A 26637-nucleotide genomic window follows, 5' to 3' on the forward strand; every position below is an offset into this window, starting at 1 on the left:
GGATAAAAATAAACTGGATAAAGGACAGCTGAGTGTTGGGGATACCAGGAAAAGCCATCAGAGGAGACTTCTCTCATGTTTCCAGATGTAGCCCTATATTCTTTACCTAACTAAACTCACAGAGGAAAAAACACCTTAATTCAAATTTTAGAGAATTCAAGAATTCTGTGGTGTCCACAAAATAATAATTAGGAAAGAGCACTAGTAAAAGGTCTAAATTACAGAATTATCTTTAATTTTTTTTTTAATGTTTATTTTTGACAGAGAGACACAGTGTGAGCAGGGGAGGAGCAGAGAGAGAGGAAGACACAGAATCTGAAGCAGGGTCTAGGCTCTGAGCTGTCAGCAGAAAGCTCGACGCTGGGCTTGAACTCCAGAGCCGTGAGATCATGACCTGAGCCAAAGTTGGACATTCAACCAACTAAGCCACCCAGAAGCCCCAAAATTATCTTTAAAGGACAATTTCAGTGGCACCTTGCCGGCTCAGTCGATTAAGCATCCGACTCTTGATTTTGGCCCAGTTCGTGATCTCACAGTTCATAAGACTGAGCCCCACATTGGGCTCTGCACTGACAGCATGAAGCCTGCTTGGTTGGGATTCTCTCCCTGCCTCTCCCCGGCTTGCTCGCTCGCTCTCTCTCTCTCTCTCAATATAAATAAATAAACTTAAAAAAAGTTAAAAATATTTTACCCTTACAAACACTCCTGAAAGAACTAAGAAGACATCCATTAGTGGAGAGACATTCTGTGTCCATGGACTAGAAGACTGAACAGTTACTACACCAGCACCACCCAAAGAAATCCAGACTCAGTGCAGTCCCTATTGAAGTCCCAATTCTATTTTTTGAAGACACAGAAAAAAACATTCTAAAATTCACATGGAACCTCAAGGGACTCCAAATAAGCAAAAGAAATTAGAAAAGAAGACTAAAATTGGAGAACTCACACTTTTTCATTTTCAAAGTTAATTACAAAGCTATAGTAACCGAAAGTATGGTACTAGAATGGACAGGAACATATAGAACAATGCAAGAGAACAGAGAGCCAAGAAAATATGGTCAAACAACTTTCAATAAAGGTGCCAAGACCACTCAATAAGGACTGTCTCTTCAATAAACAGTGCCGAGAAAATCAGATATCCACATGCAAAAGGATGTAGCTGTACCCTTAGCTTACACTGTATACAAAAGTTAACTCAAGTTGGATCAAACATCTTAACTTAAGAGCTAAACTACAAAACTCTTAGGGGAAAAAAAGAGGAAAATCTTTATGACAATGAATTTGGCAATGAGTTCTTGGATGTAACATCAAAAGCATAGGCAACAAAAAAATAAACTGGATGTCAGCAAAGTTAAAAACTTCTCTGCATCAAAGGACATTATCAGGGCGCCTGGGTGGCTCAGTTGGTTGGGCATCTGACTTCGGCTCAGGTCATGTTCTCACGGTTCGTGGTTTGAGTCCTGCGTCAGGCTCTGTGCTGACAGCTCAGAGCCTGGAGCCTGCTTCGGATTCTGTGTCTCCCTCTCTCTGCCCTTCCCCTGCTCACGCTCTGTCTTACTCTCTCTCTTAAAAATAAATAAACATTTAAAAAAAAAAAAAGGACACTATCCAGTGAATGAAAAGACAATCCAAAGAATGACAGAAGATATCTACCAACTATACACTTGATAAAGGATTAATGTCTAGAATACATTAAAAAAAAAAAAAAAAACACTCCTACAGGGACACCTGGGTGGCTCAGTTGGTTGAGCATCCAACTCTTGGTTTCAGCTCAGCTCATGACCTCACAGTTCATGGGTTCAAGCTCTGCATCCGGCTCTGTGGTGTCGGTGCGGAACCTGCTTGGGATTCTCTCTCCCTCTCTCTCTGCCCTTCCCCTGCTCGTGCTCACTTTCTCTCAAAATAAGTAAGCTTAAAGGAAAACAACAACAACAACAACAACAACAACAACAACTCAACAAGAAAAAAGCACCCAATTTAAAAATGGGCAAAGGATGTGAATAGACATTTCTCCAAAAGAAGATATACAAATGGCCAATATGCACATGAAACAATGCTCAACATCACTAATCATTAGGTAAATGCAAATCAAAACCACAAGAAAAATTCTACTTCACACCCATTAGGTTGGCTATGAGCCCCAAAAAAACAAAACAAAGGAAAATCCCAAAACACGCTGGCAAGTGTGTGGAGAAATTGGAAGGTTTGTGCACTACTGTTGGGAATGCAAAATGGTGCAGCCGCTATGGAAGAGAACATGCAGTGTTTCACAAAATTAAACAGAATTTCCATATGACCCAGCAATTCCATTTACAGGTATATTTGTAATAGAACTGAAAGCAGGGACTTGAACAGGTATTTGTACACCAATGTTCATAGAAGCATTATTCACAATAGTTAAAAGACGGAAACAATGCAAGTATCCATCAAGATGAATGGATAAACAAAATGTGGGGCATCCATACAACAGAAGATTATTCAGCCTTAAAAAGTAAGGAAATCCTTCAATCTGATGCAGAATGGATGAACCTTGAGAATATTATGCTAGGTGAGATAAGCCAAACAAAAAGTATAAATTTTATGATTCTGCTTAAATGAAGTACTTAGAAATTCACAGAAATAGAAAAAAGAATTGTGATTCTCAGGAACTGGGGTAGGAAGCAATGACAAATTAGTGTTTAATGGGAACAGAGTTTCAGTTTGAGATGATTAAAAAGTTCTGGAGATAAATATTGGTGGTGGCTGCACAACAACGTGACTGTTTCTTTCCGTCCTTTCCATTTCTTTCCTTATCACCCAGGAAAGTCGGCCCGCAGAAGCACTGTGTCCTCTACAGGATAAACACACCAATTATACTTCTATGCCTCCTTGAAAGCACCTAGAGTCAAATCAGCTTTGGAAATGGGACTAACACTCACATTTCCCACAACCCATGTTAGGTGATTCGTCACCACAACTGCCAGCATACTCTCAGTCATTACTATATTTACCAATTATGAAGCAAAGCTATTTAACTGTTTGGGTGCAAGAGCACCTGTAAGTAAACAACAGTGAGAGAACTCAAGGGACCACAGTACAGGTACAACCATGTTTCACTCTAAGGAAAATTTATGCCTGACAGATTTTATTAACTCGACCCAACAGAATGCAAGTAATAGCAGTAGTAGTGGTAACAGTGATAATAATAATAATAAAAAAGAATGCAAATATACAAAAGTTAGTACCAATCACAAAAACAATAGTCACAGCCTGGTTAGGCTGTGGAGATATTATTATATTGACTCTTTCAGAACCGGATTTTGTATGAACTACAGCTGTCAATATTGCTACTATCCAACTAAGTACAACCTGAGGCATTATAATGCAGCCAAACATAATTCTGGTTATGACAGAAAACGGGATAAAAAGAAGTCCTTAAATGTATCTATTATCAGAATTAAGAAGCATTACTTTACTGAAATCAGGCTTAAATACTTAAACTTGAAATACACAATGATTAAGAAGCTCAAAATACAGAGTATGACTCAGAAAGTAAGGACTGTGCTAGGTGATAAGCCTTCTATAATTACATTCATTTGAGCATTTGTATTTTGTTTCAAGTACTCTTGACAGATTAATTTTTCAAAATGTGTAGGGGTAAGTAAGAATATAACTATACTTCTTCCAAGATATCCCATAATACAAATGACTCATTGGTTTGTACAGAAGCATTCCTCTTCATTTACCCCAAATAACTGTAAATTCCAGAAGCCAATGAAAATATTTTGTATTCTTTGAAAACTTTAAGGAAAGAATGCTATGTTAAATCCCCAAATTAATACCAGCTTCACTTTTAGGTTATGTTTAAATTTAAACCAGCTTCACTCTTCACATACATTTAAATCTAAAAACTTTAGACCCTACCTTGAAGTGTTCAAATGTGCACTTACGATATTCACACCACTCCACAAAAAAGTGTAGGCTTCGGAAAAACATCAATAGATCTCTTCTATCTTCTGCTCTGTAGGAATAAAAGATTTTATGATTAATAAATACTATAAATGAGAGCCCCATTCTGGCATTTTTTTAAGCTTATTATTTTTTAATTATTTTAGTGTTTATTTATTTTTAAGAGAGAGAGAGAGAGAGAGAGAGAGAGAGAGAGAGAGAGAGGCAGGCAGAGAGAAAAGGAGACATAGAATCCAAAGCAGGCTCCAGGCTCTGAGCTATCAGCAGAGCCCCAACACAGGGCTGAAACTCATGTACCATGAGATCATGACCTGAGCTGAAGTCAGATGCTTAACCAACTGAGCGACGCAGGCACCCCTTACTGTTTTTTATATATACTACACTAAAGCTAAAAACAGACCTTGATACATTTCTATATTTTAAACTCTGATTATGTGCCCCTGTGTGATTGCTAATGCTAATTTTTTTTTTAAATCAGATTTTAGTTAACATACCGTGTAGTACTGGTTTCAGGAGACTTCAGTGATTCATCACTTACATACAATACCCATTGCTCATCACAAGTGCCCTCCTTAGTACCCATCCTCCATCTAGCCCACCTCCCCTCTATCAACCCTCAGTTTATTCTCTATCCTTAAGAGTCTTTTGTGGTTTGTTTCCTTCTCGCCTCTATTCCTTCTCCTTTCCATATGTTCATCTGTTTTGTTTCTTAAATTCCACATAAGTGAAATTATATGATACTGATCTTTCTCTGATTGACTTATTTCACTTAGCAGAATACATTCTAGCTCCATCCATGTCACTGCACATGCAAGACTTTCTTTCCTTCTTTTTTTTTTTTTTTTTTTTGATGGCTGAGCAGTATTCCATTGTGTATACATACCACACCTTTATCCATTCGTCAGTGGATGGACATTTGGCTATTGTTGATAACACTGCTATAAACGTTCGGGTGCACCTACCTCTTCGAATCTGTATTTTTGTGTCCTCTGGATAAATACCTAGTAGTGCAATTGCTAGATCATAGGGTAGTTCTATATTTATTTTCTTGAGGAACCTCCATGCTATTCTCTAGAGCGGCTACACCAGTTTGTGTTCCCACCAACCGTGCAAGAGGGTTCCCCTTCCTTCTCATCCTCGAAACACCTGTTGTTTCTTGTGTTAATGTTAGCCATTCTGACAGGTGTGAGTGCTATCTCATTGTGGTTTTGACTGGACTTGTATTTCCCTGATGATGAGTGATGTTGGGCATTTTTTCATGTGTCTATTACCCATCTCAATGTCTTCTTTGGAGAAATGTCTATTTATATCTTCTGCCCATTTCTTAACTGGATTATTTGGATTTGGGGTATTGAATTTTATAAGTTATTTATATATTTTTGGATACTAACCCTTTATCAGAAATTTCATTTGCAAATACCTTCTCCCATTGTTTTGTTGATTGTTTCCTTTGCTATGCAGAACGCTTTTATGTTGATGAGGTCCCAGTTCAGGTTTGCTTTGTTTCTCTTGTCTTTGGCGATGTGTCTAGTAAGAAGTTGCTCCCAGAAAATACAAAGAGGTTGCTGCCAGTCTTTTCCTCCAAGATTTTGATGGCTTCCTGTCTCACATTTAGGTCTTTCATCCATTTGAAATTCATTTTTGTGTAAGGTGTAAGAAAGTGGTCCAGTTTTCCCAACATCATTTGTTGAAGGGACTGCTAATCTCTCAGCCTGAAATGCCCTTTTCCCCAACTTAAAATGTTTAAATCCTACTCATCTTTCAAGGTATTATTCAAATTCCACATTCTCCTTGATTTCGAATTTGATGACCCTGGTAAATAAGAAAGACTACATCTGGACTTTGTCCCCAGTTTCCAGCACAGAGCTTTGAACAAAGTTAGAATTCCTGAGTGACAAGAGTGCCTTTCTTATGCTAATGAGGTGGCCCCTACAAAGCCTTAAGATGGGGGTTGGTCACCAGAAAGCCTAACCACATTTTGAAAGGGTTGAACTCTGAGCCAACCAGACCTCCAGGGAGGAAAGGGGAGCTGGAGGATTTTAATCACATGGCCAATCATCCCACCAACTATGCCTCTGCAATGAAACCCCAAACAAAACTCTGGACAACGGAGTCCAGGGGAGCTTCCTGATTGGTGAACGTGTTGATTTACAGGAGGCTGATGTGCTCAGAGTTCACAGGGAAAGGTTTTCCTCATCCACCCCACTCCAGAACCCAAACATGCATTGCTTCCATTTGCCTACTTCTGGAAATAGCTTTTATAATAAAACTACAATGTTTAGTGTAACACTTTCAGTGAGTTTTCTCTTTCTAGCAAACTGTCAAATCTAAGTGGGTTGTGGGAACCCCCAAACTTATAGTCAGTAGGTTGGAAGCACAGATGACCCCTGACACTTAGGGACGGCACTGAAGTGGGGCAGTCATGTTCAGGACTTTGCTTTTAACCTGCAGGTCTGCACTAAATCTGGGTAGTGTCAGGACAGAATTGAATTATAGGGCATTCTACTTGGTGTCACAGATTATTGTGGGAACAATGACCTCACCACCACGCTACATGTCCTATTCCAAAATAGCTACAAAAAAATTAATTTCTATGCCTGTGAGCTCCCATGCAATTTACCTTAATGCTCTTAATACTATACTTACTGTTATACTGACATCCAAAAATGAGTACCTTGTAGACAAGAAGAATGTATTCATTTAACCATTCATCCCATAAATGATTACAGGAGTCAAGTCCTCATTCTAATCATGATAGAGTAAGCTCCACCTAAACACTCCAATTACTATTCAGAACCATAGATATAACACACAAAGCAGATAGCAGAAGACTGTGAAATGTGGACAAAAGAAGGCAGAATGGTAGGAACCTCCAAGAATTAAGGGAGGACTGGGTGAGGAGTTCCTTAGGATTTATTTTTACCTCCTGCATATCCCAATCTGGATGTTACAGCAGACTCCAACTCAGATCTGCCATAAGTTGGAGGAAAAAAGAAAAAAGATAAAAAGGTTCCTAAGAAAGCAGGGGTTGTATAAAATGAGAAGAGGGAGTACACTGCTCTCGATGATGAATTTTTGGGTTTAACACCAAAAGCTAAGGCAACAAAACCAAAAATGAACAAGGGATCACATCAAATGTAAAAAGATTCTGCACAGCAAAGGAAACCATCTACAAAATGAAAAGGCAACCCACTAAATGGGAAAAAAAATATTTGCCAACCATGTATCTGATAAGGTAGGTAACCAAAACACATAAAGAATTCATAAAACTCAGTAGCAAAAGAACACGACCAGATTGAAAAATGGGCAGAGGATCTGAACAGACACTTTTCCAGAGACGATATACAAATGGGCAGAAGACACAGGAAAAGAGGCTCCACATCATAGTGCAGAAGTGCAAATCAAAACTACAATGAGAGATCACCTTGTACCTGTTAGAATGGCTAGTAGCAAAAAGAGAAGAAGCCACAAGTGTTGGCAAAATGTGGGGAAAAGGAATCCTTGTGCACTGTTGGTAGGAATATAAATTGGTGCAGTCACTATGGAAAACACTACGGAGGTTCCTAAAAAAATTAAAAATAGAACTACCATATGATCCAGCAATTCCAATTCTGGGTATCTAATCAAAAGAAATGAAAACACTAACTCAAAAAGATATCTGCACCTCCATGTTCACTGGAGCATTACTTACAATAGCCAAGATATGGAAACAACATGACTGCCCATCAATGAATGGACAGATAAATTCATTCTGGTACATCAACACAATGGAGTATTATTCAGTCATAAATAAGAAGGCAATCCTGTCATTTGCCACATGATGGGACCTTAAGGACATTATGCTAAGTGAAATAAATCACACAGAAAAGGTAAAACACCGTAAGAAATCACTTACATGTGGGATCCCAAAGAAAAAAACAGTAACAAACTCACAGATACAGAGGACAAATTGGTGATTGCCAGAGGCAGGGGCAGGGAGTGGGCAAAATGACTGCGGGTGGCCAAAGGTACAACCTCCAATTATAAAATAAATGAGTCATGGGGATTTAACGACCACACAGCATGGTGACTAGTTACTGTTACTGTATTATAAATCTGAAAGTTGCCAGAAGTGTAAATGTTAAAAGTTCTCATTGGAAAAAAAACTGTAAATACACATGGTGATAGATGTTAATCAGATGTACTGTAATGATCATTTCATGATTTATATGTATATTAAATCATCATGCTGTACATCTAAAATAAATATAGTGTTATATGTCAACTAAATCTCAATTTTAAAAAATCCAATGTTTGAAATCATGCAACTTAATCCACTGAAAATAGTGTTTATAAATTTTCCTGTGGTTTATTACATAGCAGCAAAAGCTTTCAAAAATTAGGTAATAAAATTTTTGAAATGGTTAGAGAGAGAGAGAGAGAGGCCATGCAAAACAACCCCAATGTCCAAGAGGAGCTGTGCCCTCTTTCTCCCAATCAGGCAACTGATGCTGCAGACAATAACCAAAGCCAGCAGAGAAGCAATGTTCCCACTTCCTGATGGAAGGCTGCGGCTGCTGCTGCTGGTGAGGCTGTGGGAGGAGGCTTTGTCAATCAGCCCCATCTGACCCCAAGCAACACTGAGCCTAGGGGAGATGCCACTCCCACTCTCCACCAAAGGGATCCTGCAAACACAGGAAGATGCTTTGTCAACATTCCCCACCCTACACTAAGGGCTCCCAAACCCAGAATGGGGACAAATCAGGGAGAAGGAACTGAGAGAAAGGCATCCTTCACCTCCATATATGAAGTCCTGAGATCATTCCAAGTGGCCTTCACACAAATCTGACCAGAAACAATAAAGCAAAGGTATCAAGAACAAAATCAGAGTACAATACTGCCCAGAATTCAGGGTGGCCTCTGGGCAGCACATGAGAGGACCAAACCGAAACATGATATTTAAACCATAGCCCATAAAAGTGAGCCAGGATGTGCTTTTGCATAAAAGCGCGTTGACAAGGACAACTGCAAACATGGCAAAGTAGGGACTATGGGAACGTCCTTCCTCAAAAACACCAAAACCACCACATACTGTCAGTCACACCCACTGGAAACTGGCAAGACAGGAAAACGTTTACAGTAGCCCAGCAAACATGTAACCAGGAGAAGGGCCACCGAGCAGAGGACAGCACTGCAGTGTTTCTGCTGATGCAGCCACGTCCCCATCTGAGCTTGGTGGTTCTTGAAGATGACATCCTGCTTTCTCGGTGGAACCTCAGCCCGACCACAGCAGACGGATCTTGTTCCGAAAGAATTGTGTTTCTTTTGTGTTCCCAAATGAGCTCTGTTTGTTTTGATCTATCTGTGGGGTCCTGAGGACTAATGAAAGGGGCCTGATTATTTTCCACTTAACTCAGAACTTCCTGAACGCATGACAATGCAGAGGACGTTTCTCAAAGATACTGAGAGTCAAATGAATAAGCTGGTGCCAACAAGTGCAAAATCAACAGAGAAACAACAGACATGCTGAAAACCAAGGGAGGAAAAGGTATAGAGTGAGAATCTTTAGAAAACAACAAGTTTGAAAAGAATCTATGTAAGAAGGAACTGGAAAACCACATACAGGGCAGGGAATTTGCTCAGAAAAGACCTGAGAAGACCATATACTTTCAACTCTGGCTGATCTTTAGTCTAAGGGTAAGCAGGGAATAAAGGCAATGGCAGAGGGTTGAAAGACCTCCCTAAGTGCAGAAGGAATGTCCCAACACAGAGCCAAAATGCAGACACCGGAGATCAAATATTTTTGCTTTATTGCTTGTGTTTCCTTTTTGTGCATAATATCCAAAATGTCCATATTCAAAAACAACCACAAAAAATTAAGCAAGCAGGGGTGCCTGGATCGCTCAATTGCTTAAGCATCTGACTTCGGCTCAGGTCATGATGTTGCAGTTTGTGAGGTGGAGCCACGCATCAGATTCTGTGCTGACAGTGTGGAACCTGCTTAGTAATCTCTCCCCCTCACCTCCACTTGCATGTGTGCTCTCTCTCTCTCAAAATAAATAATCTTAAAAAAAAAAAAAAGGAAGCGTGCGAAGAAAATATATAAAATGACCCAGCTACAAGGAAAAAAGTTCTCAGAAACTGTCCTCAAGGAAACACAATGGAACTACTACACAAGGAACTTACATCAACATGTCTTAAGTATGTTCATTCAAAGAACTCAAGGGAACCAAGAGAACCATATGTATGACAAGGAATATTAGAAGAAATTATAAAAAGGAAATGTAGAAATTTTAGAACCAGAAACTTTTAGAAATGAAGTGAAAAATTCACTAAAGGGATTTAACAGACTTGAGCAGGCAGAATAATCTGCAAAAACGCATGCAGGCAGGGTGAAACTATCCACTCTAAAAAACAGGAAGAAAAAGAATAAAGAAACATATATAAAGCCTAAAAAACTGTGAGATTCCATCAAGTATATCAACATATACACATAGATCAACACTTAGTGGAGTCACAGGAGAGCTGAGAAAGAAATTGAAAGTATACCTCAAGAAATAATAGCCCAATCCTCTCCAAATTGGATGAAAGCTTTAGACATATCTGAGACGTTCATAGACTGTACAAAGAATGAACTCAAAGAGATCCACACCAAGACACGTTATACTCAACCTGTCAAACACCAACGACAGAATCTTCAGATTGACAAGAAAGAAGCCACTCATCATATAAGGAACCATGAGTAAAACCAACCACTGACTTATCATCAACAACCATGGAGGCCAGAAGGGACTGGGATGACATTCAATGTGCTAAAAGAAAGAGAGTCAACCAGAAATTCTGGATCTGGCAAAATTATCTTTCAAGAATGAAGGAGAAATCAAGACATTCTCTGATATTAAAAAGCTGAGGGAGTTCGTGGCTAATACACCTGACCTACAAGAAATTCTAAGGGAATCTTTCAGCCTGAAATGAAAGAATACTGTACAGTAACTCAAAAGTCTTGATGGAGAAATAAAAACACTGATTACACAGGCAAGTAACAAAGACAGTATTGTTGTATTTTTGATTTATAACCCCTCTTTTTTTCCTGTATGATTTAAAAATAAATATAGAGAGCGTAAGGTGAAATCTGTTCATGAGTATACTATGTATAAAAATGTAACCTGTTATAAATTATAACAACATAAAACAGGAGGGAAAGAAAGAAGGGAACACAGTTTTTGCATACCTTTGAAAATAAGTAGGTATTATACGGTTCTTATAAGTCAAAGACGTTAATTGTAATCCTCAAGGTAATCATTAAGACAGTAAGTAAAAACTATACAAGTAAGGAAAAGAGAATCAAAATGGAACCCTATGAAAATCCATTCAACATAGAAGAAGTTAGTAATGGAGCAGCAAAAACGATGTGGTACACAGACAATAAATAGCAAAATGACAGAGGCAAATACTTCCTTGCCAGTAATTACTTTTCAATGTAAATGGATTAAACTCTCCAACTAAAAGTCCAACTGGCAGAATGAATTTTTAAAAATTTGATCCATCTGTATGCTGTCCATAAGAAACTCACTTCAGAGGCATATACACAAAGAGGCCAAAAAAAAAATAAAAGGCTTGAAAAAGATAACTCCACACAAATAATAACCAAAAGAGAGCTGGGGTGGCTATATTATCATGAGACAAAACAGAATTTAAGTCAGAAACTGTTATAGAGGCAAAGAATTGCATAATACACAGATACAGGTATCAACTCATCAAGAAGATATATCTTATAAACACATATGTGCACCTAACAAAGGATCCCAAAATACATGAAGCATAATTTGACAGAATTAAGGGAGAAATACAGTTCAAGAACAGCTGGACATTTCAAAGCCCCACTTTTAATAACAGATACAACTAGTCAGAAGATCAGTAAGAAAATAAAGGATCTGAACAACAGTATAAACCAATAGACCCAAAAGACATATAAAACCCACACCACCCACCAACAGCACAATACTTATTGTTCTCAAGCGCACATAAAACATTCTCCAGGACAGACTCCATGTTTGGTCACAAAACAAATCTAGATACATTTTTAGAAGACAATCTTTGCCAAAGGCATAAAAGCAAGAGTTGATAAGGAAAAATGAAAAATTCAGAAATATATGGAAATTAGATAACAGACTCTTAACCAATGGGTCAAAGAGTAACAGGAAATTAGAAAATTATTTGACAAAAATGAAAATGAAAATGCAATATGCCAAACCTTATACAAGAGTAAAAGCAGTGCAAAGAGAAAAATTAATAACTGTGAATACCGACACTAAAAAAAGAATAAGAATCTTATCAATAACTTTACTTTATAACTTAGGGAATTCGAAAAAAAGAAGAGCAACCTGAACATAAAGCTGGTGAAGGAAAGAAATAATTAAGGTTAAAGTACATATAATAGAAAACAGAAAAATAAAATGAAAATTTGGTCCTTTGAAAAAATTAACAAAAGTGGCCCCCTTTTTAGTTAAGTGGACTAAGAAAAAAGACAATTCAAATTACCAAAATCAAATGAAAGTGGGGATATTATTACTGACCTTACGGAAATAAAAAAGAGCATAGGAAAATGCTATAAACTAATGTATGGCAACAAATTAGATAATCTGGATGAACTGTGCAAATTCTTAACAATATACAAACTACCAAAACTGACTCAAGAAGAAATAGAAGGAGCACCTGGGTGGCTCAGTCAGTTGAGCATCCGACTTCGGCTCAGGTCATGATCTCACAGCTCATGAGTTCGAGCCCCGTGTCAGGATCTGTGCTGACAGCTCAGAGCCTGGAGCCTGCTTCAGATTCCGTGCCTCCCTCTCTCTCTGCCCAAACCCACTTGCATTCTATCTCTTTCTCAAAAATAAATTAACATCAAAAAAAAATTTTTTTAAAAAGAAGAAGAAATAGAAAATTTGAATAAACTTGTAACAAGTAAAGAGACTGAATCAATAATTGAAGTTTCCCAACAAAGAAATGTCCAACACCAGATGGCTTCACTGGTGAATTCTCTCAAATTCTTATGGAAGAATTAACATCAATCATTCTCAAACTCAGGAAGAAAGGTAAAGAAAGAAAAAGAACACCTCCTAACTCATTCTATCAGACCACCATTACCCTGATATAAAAGCCACACTAAGACATCACAAAAGAACACTACAAACCAGTGCCCCTTATAAATACAGGTAAATGTAATCACGTTTCTATGCACTAGTGATAAACAATGTGAAAATAAAATAAAACAACTCCATTTATAATACCATCCAAAAGAATAAAACATGTAGGAACAAATCTACTCAAAGAAGTCCAAACTTGTACACTACAAACATTACTGAAAAATATTAAAGTTAGTCTAAATTAATGGGAAAACATTTGTGTTCATGGTCAGTAGACTTAACACTAGTAAGATGGAAATATACTACAAAGTTCTTTATAAACACAATGCAATCCCTATCAGAATCCCAATGACATTTTTGCACAAATGTAAAGGCCAACACTAAATTCACATGAAACTGAAAGGGGACACTAAACACCCAAAACAATCTTGAGAAAGCAGAAAAAAACTGGAGGACTCATATTTTCCTGTTTCAACATATACTACAAATCAACAGTAATATAGACAGTATGGAAGGAGCAAAGGCATAAACATAGGGATAACTGTAATAAAATTAAATCCAGAAATAAAACCGAGATCTATGTTCAATTCATTTGACAAGACTGCCAAGACCATTCGATGGGGTAAGAACAGTCCTTTCAAACGTGTGCAGGGACAAATGGATATCCAACTGGAAAAGAATGAAGTGGCACCCTGACTTTTCACCATATGCAAAAATCAACTTGAAATGGATCAAAGGACTAAATACAGGACTAAACCATAAAGCTCTCAAAAGAATGCACAGAAGCAAATATCTGACCTTGAGTATGACTATAATTTCTTAAATATGACAGTAAAACAGTGATCAAAATAAAAAATAATGCAGATTTTATAAAAACAAACTGTGCATCCAACTTTTGTGCATCAAAAGACATTATCAAGGTAGTAAAAAGACAAACTCGGGGCGCCTGGGTGGCGCAGTCGGTTAAGCGTCCGACTTCAGCCAGGTCACGATCTCGCGGTCCGTGAGTTCGAGCCCCGCGTCAGGCTCTGTGCTGATGGCTCAGAGGCTGGAGCCTGTTTCCGATTCTGTGTCTCCCTCTCTCTCTGCCCCTCCCCCGTTCATGCTCTGTCTCTCTCTGTCCCAAAAATAAATAAACGAAAAAAAAATTAAAAAAAAAAAAAAAAGACAAACTCCATGGTGGAATTTGAAAAACATGTATCCAATAAGTGGTTCCCAGAATATATAAAAACTCTTAAAATCCAACATAATAATCATAAAAATGCCACAACAAGCTATCATGAACATTGCTGAAAGAAATGCAAAAATAGAAAGTATCAACAAAGAAATAAAAGCTTTAAAAAAAAGAATCAAATGGGAGCGCCTGGGTAGCTCAGTCGGTTAAGCACCCAAATCTTGATTTCAGCTCAGGTCATGATCTCACAGTTTGTGGGTTTGAGCCCCAAGTCTGCTTCAGATTCTGTGTCTCCCTCTCTCCCTGCCCCTCCACTACCCACGCACGCGTGCTCGCTCGCTCTCTCTCTCTCTGACAAATAAACATTAAAAAAAAAAAAAAGAAGGTGGGAATCCAAGCTGGTGCAGCCACTCTGGAAAACAGTATGGAGGTTCCTCAAAAAACTAAAAATAGAACTACCCTACGACCCAGCAATTGCACTACTGGGCATTTATCCAAGGGATACAGGTGTGCTGTTTCAAAGGGACACATGCACCCCCATGTTTATAGCAGCAGTTTCAACAATAGCCAAAGTATGGAAAGAGCCCAAATGTCCATCGATGGATGAATGGATAAAGAAAATGTGGTATATATATATACAATGCAGTATTACTTGGCAATCAAAAAGAATGAAATCTTGCCATTTGCAACTACGTGGAGGGAACTGGAGGGTATTATGCTAAGTGAAATTAGTCAGAGAAAGACAAAAACCATATGACTTCACTCATATGAGGACTTTAAGAGACAAAACAGATGAACAGAAGGGAAGGGAAACAAAAATAATATAAAAACAGAGAGGGGGACAAAACAGAAGAGACTCATAAATATGGAGAACAAACTGAGGGTTACTGGAGGGGTTGTGGGAGGGGGATAGGCTAAATGGGTCAGGGGCACTAAGGAATCTACCCCTGAAATCATTGTTGCACTATATGCTAACTAATCTGGATGTAAATTTTAAAAAATAAAAAATAAAATTAAAAAAAAAAAAAAGGAATGAGTAATTCCCAAATGTGACCCCCCCCAAAAAAAAAACCACCTATGCCTATAGATTCATACAGACGTCTAAGCCCAGACAAAGGACAACCAAATGTCTGAAAATTAAAAAACAAAGCAAAAAAATAAACAAAGACTGTGTATTTCTCACCAAGAACCGCAGAGGCCAAAAGCAAGTGGCACTACATTTTTCATAAGCTGAAAGGTCTGACCCAACTAAAATTCTACATCCAGAGAAAATCTTCTTCCAGAATGAAAGATTCTCATATAAAAAAAATTAATTTGCTACCAGAGACCTCACTGGCATAGTTCCCTCCAACTCTTTGAGCATATTTAAAATAGCTGATTTACAGCCTTTGTCCAGTAGGTCCAATGTCTGGGCTTCCTCAGGGATGGTTTTTATTGATCAGTTGCTCTTTTCCTCTGTGTATGGGCCATATTTTCTTGTTTTTTGTTTTGCATGTCTTATAATTTTTGTTGAAAAAAGAATATTTTATTTTTTATTTTAATTTGTTTAACGTTTTATTTAGTTTTGAGAGACAGAGACAGAGCATAAGTGGGGGAGAGGCAGAGAGAGAGGGAGACACAGAATCCCAAGCAGCTCCAGGCTTAGAGCTGTCAGTACAGAACCCAATGAGGGGCTGACACCCACGAACTGTGAGACCTGAGCCGAAGTGTCACCTTAACCGACTGAGTCACCCAGGCAACCCAAAAACTGAATATTTTAAGCAATATAGTGTGACAATTCTTGAAATCAGATTCCACCCCTCTCCAAGGTTTGTTGTGCTTTTTGTTCTTTTTGTTTAGCGACTTTTCTGAACAAATCTGTAAAGTCTATACTCTGCTGTGTGGCTCCTCGAGTCTCTGCTCAGTTAGCTAGTATTTGATAGAGATTCACGGTCTTTGCCAAGGGGCTCTTCGTGTGTGTCAGGACACGTCTCCAATACTCAGCCAGGCAAAGGAAAATACCACCTCAGCCTTCACCTGCTGCTCTTGCAAAACCTCACAATGCAATCAGCCAGCAGTGAGAACGGTAGTCAGGGCATCTCAGGTCTCTCCTGAGCATGAAGATCACCTTCAGCATGCACACAACCCAACACATCAACCTTCTAGAGTCTCAGGAATAGATCAGAAGTTTCCCAAGTCCTAACGGCGATCCCATTCTCCAGCTTTTCTGTTAAGGTTTTTAGTTAACCTATTAGTTCCCAAGTGTTAGGCACCACCTCAGGCAGCTATGAAGTTTAAAAATTGCTTCAAAGTATCTTCAACAGATACTCCCAGAGAAAAGACTTTCACACTTGATGAGCTCTACATCAGATCCAATAAATACAGCCTTGCAAGTGAGTTCTTTGAGGGAACTAAAAACAGGTCAAATGAGAACAATTCACAGGGAATGCATCTTTGAAGGACTCTCAACTATTCTGTCCCCTCTGGTGGCTGCCAGGCTTTCTGGTTGTCACCATGACTGCAGGCTTGCAGTCATCAAGGTGACCACAGAGCTCCTGAGGGAGAACTGGAAACAGGGCATTTACGAAGCTACTTACTAAGATTCTGCTGTTTTTCCTAAATAAATGCTCCCTAGATTGCTTCAAGACTTCCTCAGTTCGTTAGTAAATATGATTCCCACATTTTTGGTCTGTTTTCTTGCTGCTTTTATGGAGGATAAAACCGTCGAAGGTACTTACTTACTCTGCTAGTTTCACTGACATCTATGCATTGGATTTTAAAAGGACTCAAAGAGGGCTTTCTGTATTGACCCTCTGGTTTCTGTATTCTGATGCTTTAACATCTGGGGCCTTGCTGATGCTGGAGGAACTGTCCCTCTCAAGTTAGCAAATTCCTAAAGACAGTAAACAATTTGCTTGTGAGCATGCTTTTCAAACACGATCCAACCAGTCCAAGGCCCACACCCCATCAACTTCCTTTATCAAGCTCTCAAAACTTTGGCTGCTATCCACCTGCCCTAATTACCCAGGGTCAGGTATCCCACAACTGGGGACAACCCCTATGCTCCAGAGCCTCCTGAAGTTATTCAAACTAGTCAAGCCTAAGCCTACTCATTTTGCCTCACCTGTTCCTTCCCTTAAAAACTGCTATACTCCCACTCTCCCTCTGCCCCTTTAGTGCTTCCCTCTGTGGCCCCCAGTGACATGGTGTGCCCCTCTTGTCGTGAACTATAACAAACTATCTTTTCAGTGGTGACCATCTCCCAATTTGTTGGCCTTACAATACTCAAATAGTAAAACCTATTAAAACAGGTTCTAATGCATTTATTCGTAACTTCTAGATATTAACCATACAGTACATATAAGCATAGATGTATATATCAAATGTAAGCTGTTTCCTATACATAGCAAAAGGACTACCCCAGAATATATAAGCAGCAGTGGTGATGTTCATTTTCTCCCTTCTTGGTCATTCAGGCAAATGGTCCTGTAGAAAGTGATGAACTCATTGGCACTGCTTCTCAGAGAGACCCCACCAAATTGGTCTTCATGGCAGCTGGAGTTGTATTACAGTGCTATTTCTATGAAGGTGGCCAGTGTAGGACAGCTCATGATCATTGGGCAAATGGCACTCTGAAGCTACTCTGAAGCTAGTCTTAGTAAGTTTATTAGAACTTGTAATGATAACTCCATGAGGGCTTCTGTGTAAGTCAGTACAGGGATTAACTGAATAGGGATTCTTGGGAAATGCTCTCAGAGATGTGAAAAATGAGCGTGTGTGTACTGTTCATTCAAGGTGCCTGTGCAAATCCTTTCCAGTTATGGCCTTTTTAAAATTTTCCCCAAAAGGAGTGCTTTGCAAAAAAAAAAAAAAAAAAAAAGGCAAGCCGGCCTCACACACAGAATTCCTCTTGGGGAATCCTTGTAACTAGATCAGTAGAGTCTATTGTAAATAGTGGTGGGCACAAATACTTACCAAAGGAGTTTAGGAATCTGTGCCCCAAGTAATACCAGACAATAAGCAATCTGTAAGATGAAGTAATTCCATGGAAAGTGGGTGGCCCCGGGGAACAGTGTTTTGTAGATCTGGTTTTGCTGACAGGCATTCCCCAAACAGTGGCAATCACTCCATGTTATAAAGGAAACCTAAGTCACAAACGTTCTTCTCATAGCTCTCTCATTCCTATTCCTATTCCAGTAAGTTCCACCATTTCTCAGAAATATTTTTATTCTTTGATTCATAAACATATAAATTTTGAGAATGGGGCAAAGCCTTGCAAATAAGTTTATCCAGTTCCTTCATTTTGAAGGTACATAAAAAGCTCCACAGACATGAAATATCTTTCCTAATTCAGTGGCGTTAGTCATTAGTTTAAGGAAAAACCCAATGAAATATGTTATACCAACATATATTGTCCTTATTATGTTTATAATTTACCCTGCCTCTGAGTGATTATACCTCAAGACAAAATGCAGTACATTTGTAGAGCACCTGCAGTTGGTAACAATTGGACACCATTAGGTGAGGCCCCTGACCTACTCACATCTCACCCTGTCATTGAGACCCTCCTGAACATGCTATCTACCTTGGATACCATTCCCTCACCCTGCACATTCCCTATCTCCCATCCTAATGGACCACTTTTCTCTCTCTGGTGTATTACTTACTTTTCATGTTAGTTTTGTTTACTATCTGTGGGCAGAGGGGTTTTTGTCTGCACGTTGCTACATATCCAGCACACAGAGCAGTCTTGCCACATAGCAGATTTGCACTGTTGTGCGCTGTTGGTCCCATAGCACTTACAACAACACTTACCAGCCAGTATGTTTTCCATATGAGCCTGGAAAATCTTTTTAGGCCAGAATAGAAGGAAGTGCTCAAAAATATAATGAGGGAATATCACATGGATTCAGGAACCAGCCTGAAGTTGTTCCCACTGGTCCAGTGTAAGACAATTTGCACACCAAAGTAGAGTAAGGAATTATAAATATTAAACATAACTAAGAATGAAACCATACCATAGTAAATAGATATGTACACACAGACACACATATATAGAGAAGAAAGGAAATCTATTTCTTTTTTCTTAAGTTTATTTATTTTGAGAAGGACAGAGAGCATGAGTAGGGGAAGGACAGAGAGAGAAGGAGAGAAAGAATCCCAAGCAGGCTCCACGCTGTCAGCACAGAGCCCAATATGGGGCTCAATCACACGAACTGTGAATTCATGACCTGAGCCAAAATCGAGTCGGACGCTGAACCAACTGAGCCCTAGGTGTCCCCAGGAGATCTATTTCTGCAGCATAAGGCCTAATATCTACTGACATAAGTGGAGGAAGAGCCAGAGTTGAAACATCATCATTCTGCAACCATCACAACAAAGAGTGATCACACAAGAGTCACCAGGGGATGCTAAATCTAAGCAGAAAATTTAATGATGAGTAGTATCTGTATGGTCATAGTGTCCCCTCACAGACATTAACATCTGCGTGGTCACAGTGTCCCCTCCCAGACTAGTATCTGTGTGGTCATAGCGTCTCCTCACAGACTGCCTATTATTCCAAGAGAAGGCAAAAAAAACCAAAAACACAAATCACAGACCATACAGTGGACAGTAAGGCGACAGTATGACTGAATCAAAATTACTGCCACCTACATGGGCAGAGAACTGAGAAGGACAACATATCACCGGTACGGTATTTTGTTTCAGAACAGCAACGGATCTTAAATAAAGATCGAAGACAAAATGAGGAACGTTCTACTAGGGGGCAGGAAAGATAGAACACCTGTGTTTTGTCAAGCTGGCAAAGTAATAAGAGGCAAAGAAAGATTCTAGAATTGTTCCAAATTAAAGGGAATCTAAAAGGTCATGACAATTACATGCGATACTTGACACTAGACTGGATCAGGTAACGCACCAGAAAAGTAAATGCAGAGAAGGTCATCATTAGATGAACTAACCAATGGAAATACAGGTGGCAAATTAGATAAAAGTTTTATATCAATGTCAGCTTATGAAGTCGATTACTGTGTTATGAATATACAAGGGACTATCATTTCTATCCTCAGAAATGTATACCAGAGCCATAATACATGCAATGTGTTCTAAAAAGGTTCCACCAGGAGGAGCAGCAGAAATGGTAGAAATTTGGGTAAATACAACAAAAGTGTTCGTCTTAAGTTCTTCAAATTATGTATGGTGGTCAAAGGTAAAAAATCTCAACACTAGTTGATGGGGGTCTTCAGTGTATACATATGAACATAATTCCTGTGAAAACCACAATACAGAGCATAGAAGAAAGGAACGTATATGGTTACAAGCCTTCCAGGTTGCACTTGCAGTGGCAAAGTATTAAATCTAACTAGAGCGTTGAAAGTTAGATTATGAATGCTGCAAGCCCTGTAGCAGCCAGTAATTAAATAACAAAAATAACAAAAACCCAGATATAGCCAAAAAGTCAGTAGATAAAATTAAAATGGAATAGTAAAAAAATATTTAAATAGTTCAAAAGAAATCAGAAAATGGGAACTAAGGAACAAAAAAACAGAGACACAGAAAATGAAAATAAAAGAACAGATGCATTAACACATAGTTACATAAGCATCTATTTTACAGGCAACACTGGAGATTAAGTGTTAATCTTACTCTAGTATCCGTTACTAATACCTTTTTAATGTCTGAGAGAACAAATTACACTATGAAGAATACCGGCCTATAAAGAGCGGCGGTTCCTTCATTAGAGTTTACACAGGCCAAAGTGACATATTTTAATCTCCATCAAACAAGGGAGCAAAACTAAGCTCTTAATCATGTGATGAGGAAGGGAGCCAAGAAAAAAAATCTTAAAAATGCAACAGCCCAGGTTTAAACACACACAGACTACAGACACTAGACACTCAAGAGACAGAGGGAGAGAAGAGAGCCTGACCTGTGACATTAATTTAACACAGAACTGTATGGAAAAGTGGACTAAATCACAACTCTTCACCCCCATTCACGTCTCCACAAAGGACACTCCATTACACACTCTTCCATTACAGAAAGAACAACATTGTGCACTGTTGGCTCTACAAGTTGTAAGAGTGACTGTAATTTATCTATTTTTCCCAGGCATAGTCCAAACTTCACTAAACGTTAAACAGATGTTATGGATTTCTTTCACAAAATGTTGGCAGTGACACATTTCAGTCTGAACTAGAATAGTCAGAAAAGTAAAATAACTCAAAGTGTCTTTTTCTTAAGGACAAAGCAAAACATAAAGAGAAATGGAGGATAAAAATTCTAAAGTTTTATTAGGTCTAAAATCAGATGGACATCAGAAGTTAATTATTCACTAAAATATTATCAGTCACTCTCACATATTGCTGGTGAGAATGCAACATGGTATGGTCACCTTGGAAAACACTGTGCCAGTTTATTATAAATTTAAACATGTTGTAATCACATGACCCAGCAACTCCTTTCTAGTTATCTACCCTGGAGAAAAAACTTACATCACACAAAAACCTCGAATCAATGTTTACAGCAGCTCTATTCATAATCACCAAAACCTGGAAATCACCCAAATGTCCTCTGACGGGTAAAAGGGTAAACACACTAGTACCAGTACACGGAATACTACTCAAGAAATGAAAAAACGGGTGAATCTCAGTTCATTTACTTTAGCTAAGTAAAGAGGCCAGTCTCTATGGAATTTCATTTATTTCACATTTTGTAAGAGGCAAAACCCTAGTGATCAGAGCAGGTTTTGCCAGGGGTCGAAGGGTGGGGGAAACGTGTGACTATAAAGGAAGAATATGCAGGATTTCTGTGGTGAAGGAGCTGTTCAATATCATCGTGGTGGCAAGCACACAGAAACCATTCAATCTGAATAACACAGAAGGAAAAACTGAAAAAAGATTACAGAGCCTCATAGACATGTGAGACAATGCCAAAAGCTTTTACATTCATACAATTGGAGGTCCAGAAGCAAAGGAGAAATATATATATATTTATGTAATATATAATAAACATAGCAAAAAATTAAATTACAATGGAATATTTTTTAAAGTATTCAAATAGGGTTGCCTGACTGGTTCAGTTGATAGATCATGTGACCCTTGATCTCAGGGTCATGAGTTCAAGCCCCAAATTGGGGATAGAGTTTACTTAATTAAAAAAATTTAAAATATTCAAATCATCCAGAAAATGCATGAAAAGCAAACAGAAGAACAATGAAACAGACAAATAACTAAATGGGTAGACCTCAATCAAAAAATATCAATGATTACATTAAATGTAAATGATTCATAGATCTAAACATAAAAGGTAAAAGTATAAATTTTTTTAAAATTTTGATGAAAATCTTCACGACCTGAGGTTAAACAAAAGTCACAGACATCATATCAAAAACATATAAAAGAAAAAAAAGATTAACTGTCTTCTTAAAATAAAAAAATTTTGCTCTTTGAAAGATACTGTTATGAAAATGAAAAGACAAGGGGTGCCTGGCTGGCTCGGAAGAGCATGTGACTCTTGATCCCAGGGGTTGTGAGTTTAAGCCCCACACTGGGTGTAGGGATCACTTAAAAATAAATTCTTAAATAAGAAAAAAAAAGGGGGAAAGAAAATGAAAAGACAAGTTACAGAATGGGAGAAAATATTTGAAAATTGAATATATGACAAAGGACTTATACAGAGAAAACATAAAGAACTCTCAAAACAACAGTAAGGAAACAATCCAATGAAGCCATGAGTGGAAGACACGAACATAAACTTCACCAAAGAGGATGAACAGACAGCAATAAAGCACATGTAAAGATGCTCATAGTATCAACCATCAGGAAAATGAAATGCACTACACTCCCACTAGAATGGCTAAAATCAAATATACACAAACAGCACATGATGGAGAGCATGTAGAGAAACCAGAACTCTCATACATTGCTGGTGTGAATGCAAAATAGCACAAACCTCTGGGAAAACATCTTGGCTGTTTGCTTTTTTTTTTTTTTAAATGTTTACTTATTTTGGGTATAAAAGAGAGGGATAGAGGGAAGGACACAGAGACAGGGAGAGAGAGAAGCCCAAGCAGGTTCCGCACCCAGCACATAGGGCCCGACATGGGGATTGATCCCATGACAGTGAGATCATGACCTGAGCCCAAAGCCAATAGTAGAATGCTCAACTGATTGAGCCACCCAGGCACCCCTAGGCCAATTCATATAAACTAAAATGTAGGGGTGCCTGGGTGGCTTAGTCAGTTAAGAATCTGACTTTGGGTGCGCCTGGGTGGCTCAGTCGGTTAAGCGTCCGACTTCGGCTCAGGTTGTGATCTCGCGGTCCGTGAGTTTGAGCCCCGCGTTGGGCTCTGTGCTGACAGCTCAGAGCCTGGAGCCTGTTTCAGATTCTGTGTCTCCCTCTCTCTGACCCTCCCCCGTTCATGCTCTGTCTCTCTCTGTCTCAAAAATAAATAAACATTAAAAAAAAAATTAAAACAAACCAAAAAAAGAATCCGACTTTGGTTCAGGTCATGTTCTCACCATTTGTGAGTTCTAGCTCCACATTGGGCTTTGCACTAACAGTGCAGAGCCTGCTTGGGATTCTCTATCTTGCTCTCTCTCTGCCCCTCCCCTACTCACACTTTCTCTCTCAAAATAAATACTTTAAATATATATACAAATGTATACAATACATATGGTATATGTTTATTATATAAATTTAAGAATATGTTTATGTATAAATATATATTTATAACATATTTATATTTATTATAAATATATAAGTATGTTTTAAATATATTTATATATAATTTTAATAAATATATATTTATGTTATATATACATGAAGAAAGCATGTGTGCACACACCAACATGAGCAGGGGAGAGGCAGACAGAGAGAATCCCAAGCAGACTCCACACTGTCAGCACAACGCCCAATGCAGGGCTTGAACTCAAGAACCATGAGATCATGACCTGAGCCAAAACCAAGAGTGAGACCCATAACCAACTGAGCCACCCAGGTGCTCCTAAAGTCTTTATTTTTAAAAAGACAGGAAAATGTAAAAAGACACAGAACTTTCACAAATGACAAGTACTGTCCATGAAATTGCAAATTTAGTAGAGGGGGGTTTAAAAGCAGATTAGTCAGAAAATGAAGAAATAATTGCTGAACTGAAATACAGATCTGAGGAATAATCAGGAATAAGCACAAAGATACAAAGAAATAGAAAGTATAAAGAAAGGGTAAAACAGATATAGAAGGTGAACAGAGAGCATGTCCCCAACTCTGGAATGAGAATCAGAGAAAATAATGGAAAGAGCTCTGATTCTACTAAGGATGTAAACAGCTGCAGAGAAGACCATCCACATGGTATCATCAAACAAATCTGGATCTATAAAATCATAACATTTCTTGAGTCTATTAGAGACCCAAAGCCACAAGGCAACCAATAAATTTTTCTTCCTCAAAGCAAAGACATGACACAAACTGTTCGCTCCTGGGTCAACTTAGGAGGAAAGCAGTCCCTATTCAAGTGGGTAACAAGAAATCAGCTAAAATTTCATAAATTCTTTTTTTGTTGTTAAGTTTTTTCCTGTTTTTTTTCTTTTCTTTTCTGTTTTGGTGTTTGTTTTTTTTTTTTTTTTTTGATATAGAAAAAGAGAGGGGGAGAGAGAGAGAGAGAGAGAGAGAGAGAGAGAGAGAGAGTGCATGTGCATGCAGGGGAAGGGCAGAGAGAGAGAATCCGAAGCAGGTTCTACGCCACTGGCATAGAGCCCCATGTGGAGCTTGAAATCACGAACTGTGAGATTATGACCTGAGCTGAAATCAAGAGTTGGATGCTCAACCAACTGAGACAACCAGGTGCCCCAAATTTTGACAAATTCTTAACAACAAATACGGGATAGAGTGTCATTTTGGAACAGGTTGGAACCCCAGACACAAAGGGACACCACCAGAAAAACCAGGGTCATGTCAGAGAGAGCTCCCTGCCTCTGGCACAGGCACTGCCAGGAACAAAGTGAAGCCAGCATTCTTCTTTGATGGAAACCAAAAACCCTGAAATGCTGAAAAAAGGGCAACAAAGCAATGGAAGAAAAAATCTCTTGCTTCCAAGGGAGGAGCACAAGTCAAACTCATCTAACGTTGGGAGATGGACAGAAAACACTCCTGTTACCAAGACAAAGATCCACTGCTTCAGGAAGAGGGCAAAAACCCCACTCCATGGGAGGGGCAGGAAACCCACTGGGCCCAGGATCCTACACTAACACCAAGCATTCATCTGATAGCCCTGCAAGAGGAACATGGAAGTCTCTCCTGGCCAAGACCAACCCCAGACCCAGGCGGGCTTTGGCTCTACTGGGCAGGAGGAGCAGGAACACTGGGGAGCCCAACCCCTGAGGTGCAGGTACACAGGACTGTCCAATACTGAGGATGGACCCTGAAAACAGAGAACTCCCGTTGTGCCCACCACAAGCCTGGCACCAAGTAATAAGCATCAACAACTACTACTGGGGAGCGTCAAGCACATGGAGAAAGGTTCCCCTTAGAAAGGCAGAAAGCTGAGTGGATCTGGAACACAGAGAAGAAGCCTCCAGCTCCCAAAACCACATTCTAAGCATAAGGAAAAACAGACCTTGAATTTGAGTTCACAGATGGAAGAATCTGAAACCTATGGTGAGGTGGTGATTTGAAGCCTACTGATGACGGGAACAGTAAAAATCCCAAACCAGCTCAACTGCTGACCACTCTGAATTGACACCACACGACTAGCATGATAAACGTACCCATTTCTGAGCATAAATACTATTTGCTTCAGTCTCTGTTTTTCCACAATGTATCACTAAAAAAAAAAAAAAAAAATGATGACATACAAAAATTCATGAAAAAAGACCCCAGAAGTAGCAGAATCAGGCTCCAAGATGATACAGATGTTGGCACTATGAGACAGGGACATTAAAATAACCGTGATTAAAAGTCACAGAGACAGAAATACGAATGGAGGGGAAGATGGGAAGCTACTGTTTAATGCACAAAGAGTTTCAGTTTTAAAACATGAAAAGTGTCATGACATAGATGGTGGTGGGGCGCCTGGGGGTAGGTAGGTTGAGCTTCCTACTCTTGATTTCGGCTCAGGTCACGATCTCGCAGTTTGTGAGTTCGAGTCCCGTGCTGGGCTCTGAGTGGGCTCTGTGCTGACAGCTTGGAGCCTGGAGCCTGCTTTGGATTCTATGTCTTCCTCTCTCTGTCCCTCCCCCACTTGCACTCTGTCTCTCTCTCCCTCTCAAAAGTAAACATCAAAAAAAAAAAAAAAAAAAGATAGATGGTGGTGTACCTAAGCTAAATACGTCATGTATGTATTTAATACTATAACTGAACCCTTAAAAAGGATTAAGAAGGTAAGTTTTATGGTGTATGTATTTTATCACAATA

The 26637-nt window shown here is 38.9% G+C and overlaps 1 protein-coding gene across 9 annotated transcripts in view; it reads right to left on the reverse strand.

Annotated features, from left to right (window-relative positions):
- CENPP (centromere protein P) overlaps positions 1–26637 on the reverse strand; it is a 228406-nt gene that overhangs the window by 164683 nt on the left and 37086 nt on the right. For 8 of the 9 annotated variants that reach the window (XM_047830883.1, XM_047830876.1, XM_047830885.1 and 5 more), the window contains one exon: positions 3904–4000. In XM_047830883.1, the coding sequence (XP_047686839.1) occupies positions 3904–4000 (97 nt within the window). Of the gene's footprint in view, positions 1–2375; positions 2831–3903; positions 4001–26637 lie in introns of those variants that run through there. The other variant, XM_047830879.1, reaches the window with a different exon arrangement.

Source organism: Prionailurus viverrinus, chromosome D4 (assembly GCF_022837055.1).
Source record: "Prionailurus viverrinus isolate Anna chromosome D4, UM_Priviv_1.0, whole genome shotgun sequence".
In the NCBI taxonomy this organism is placed as follows: Eukaryota; Metazoa; Chordata; class Mammalia; order Carnivora; family Felidae; genus Prionailurus; species Prionailurus viverrinus.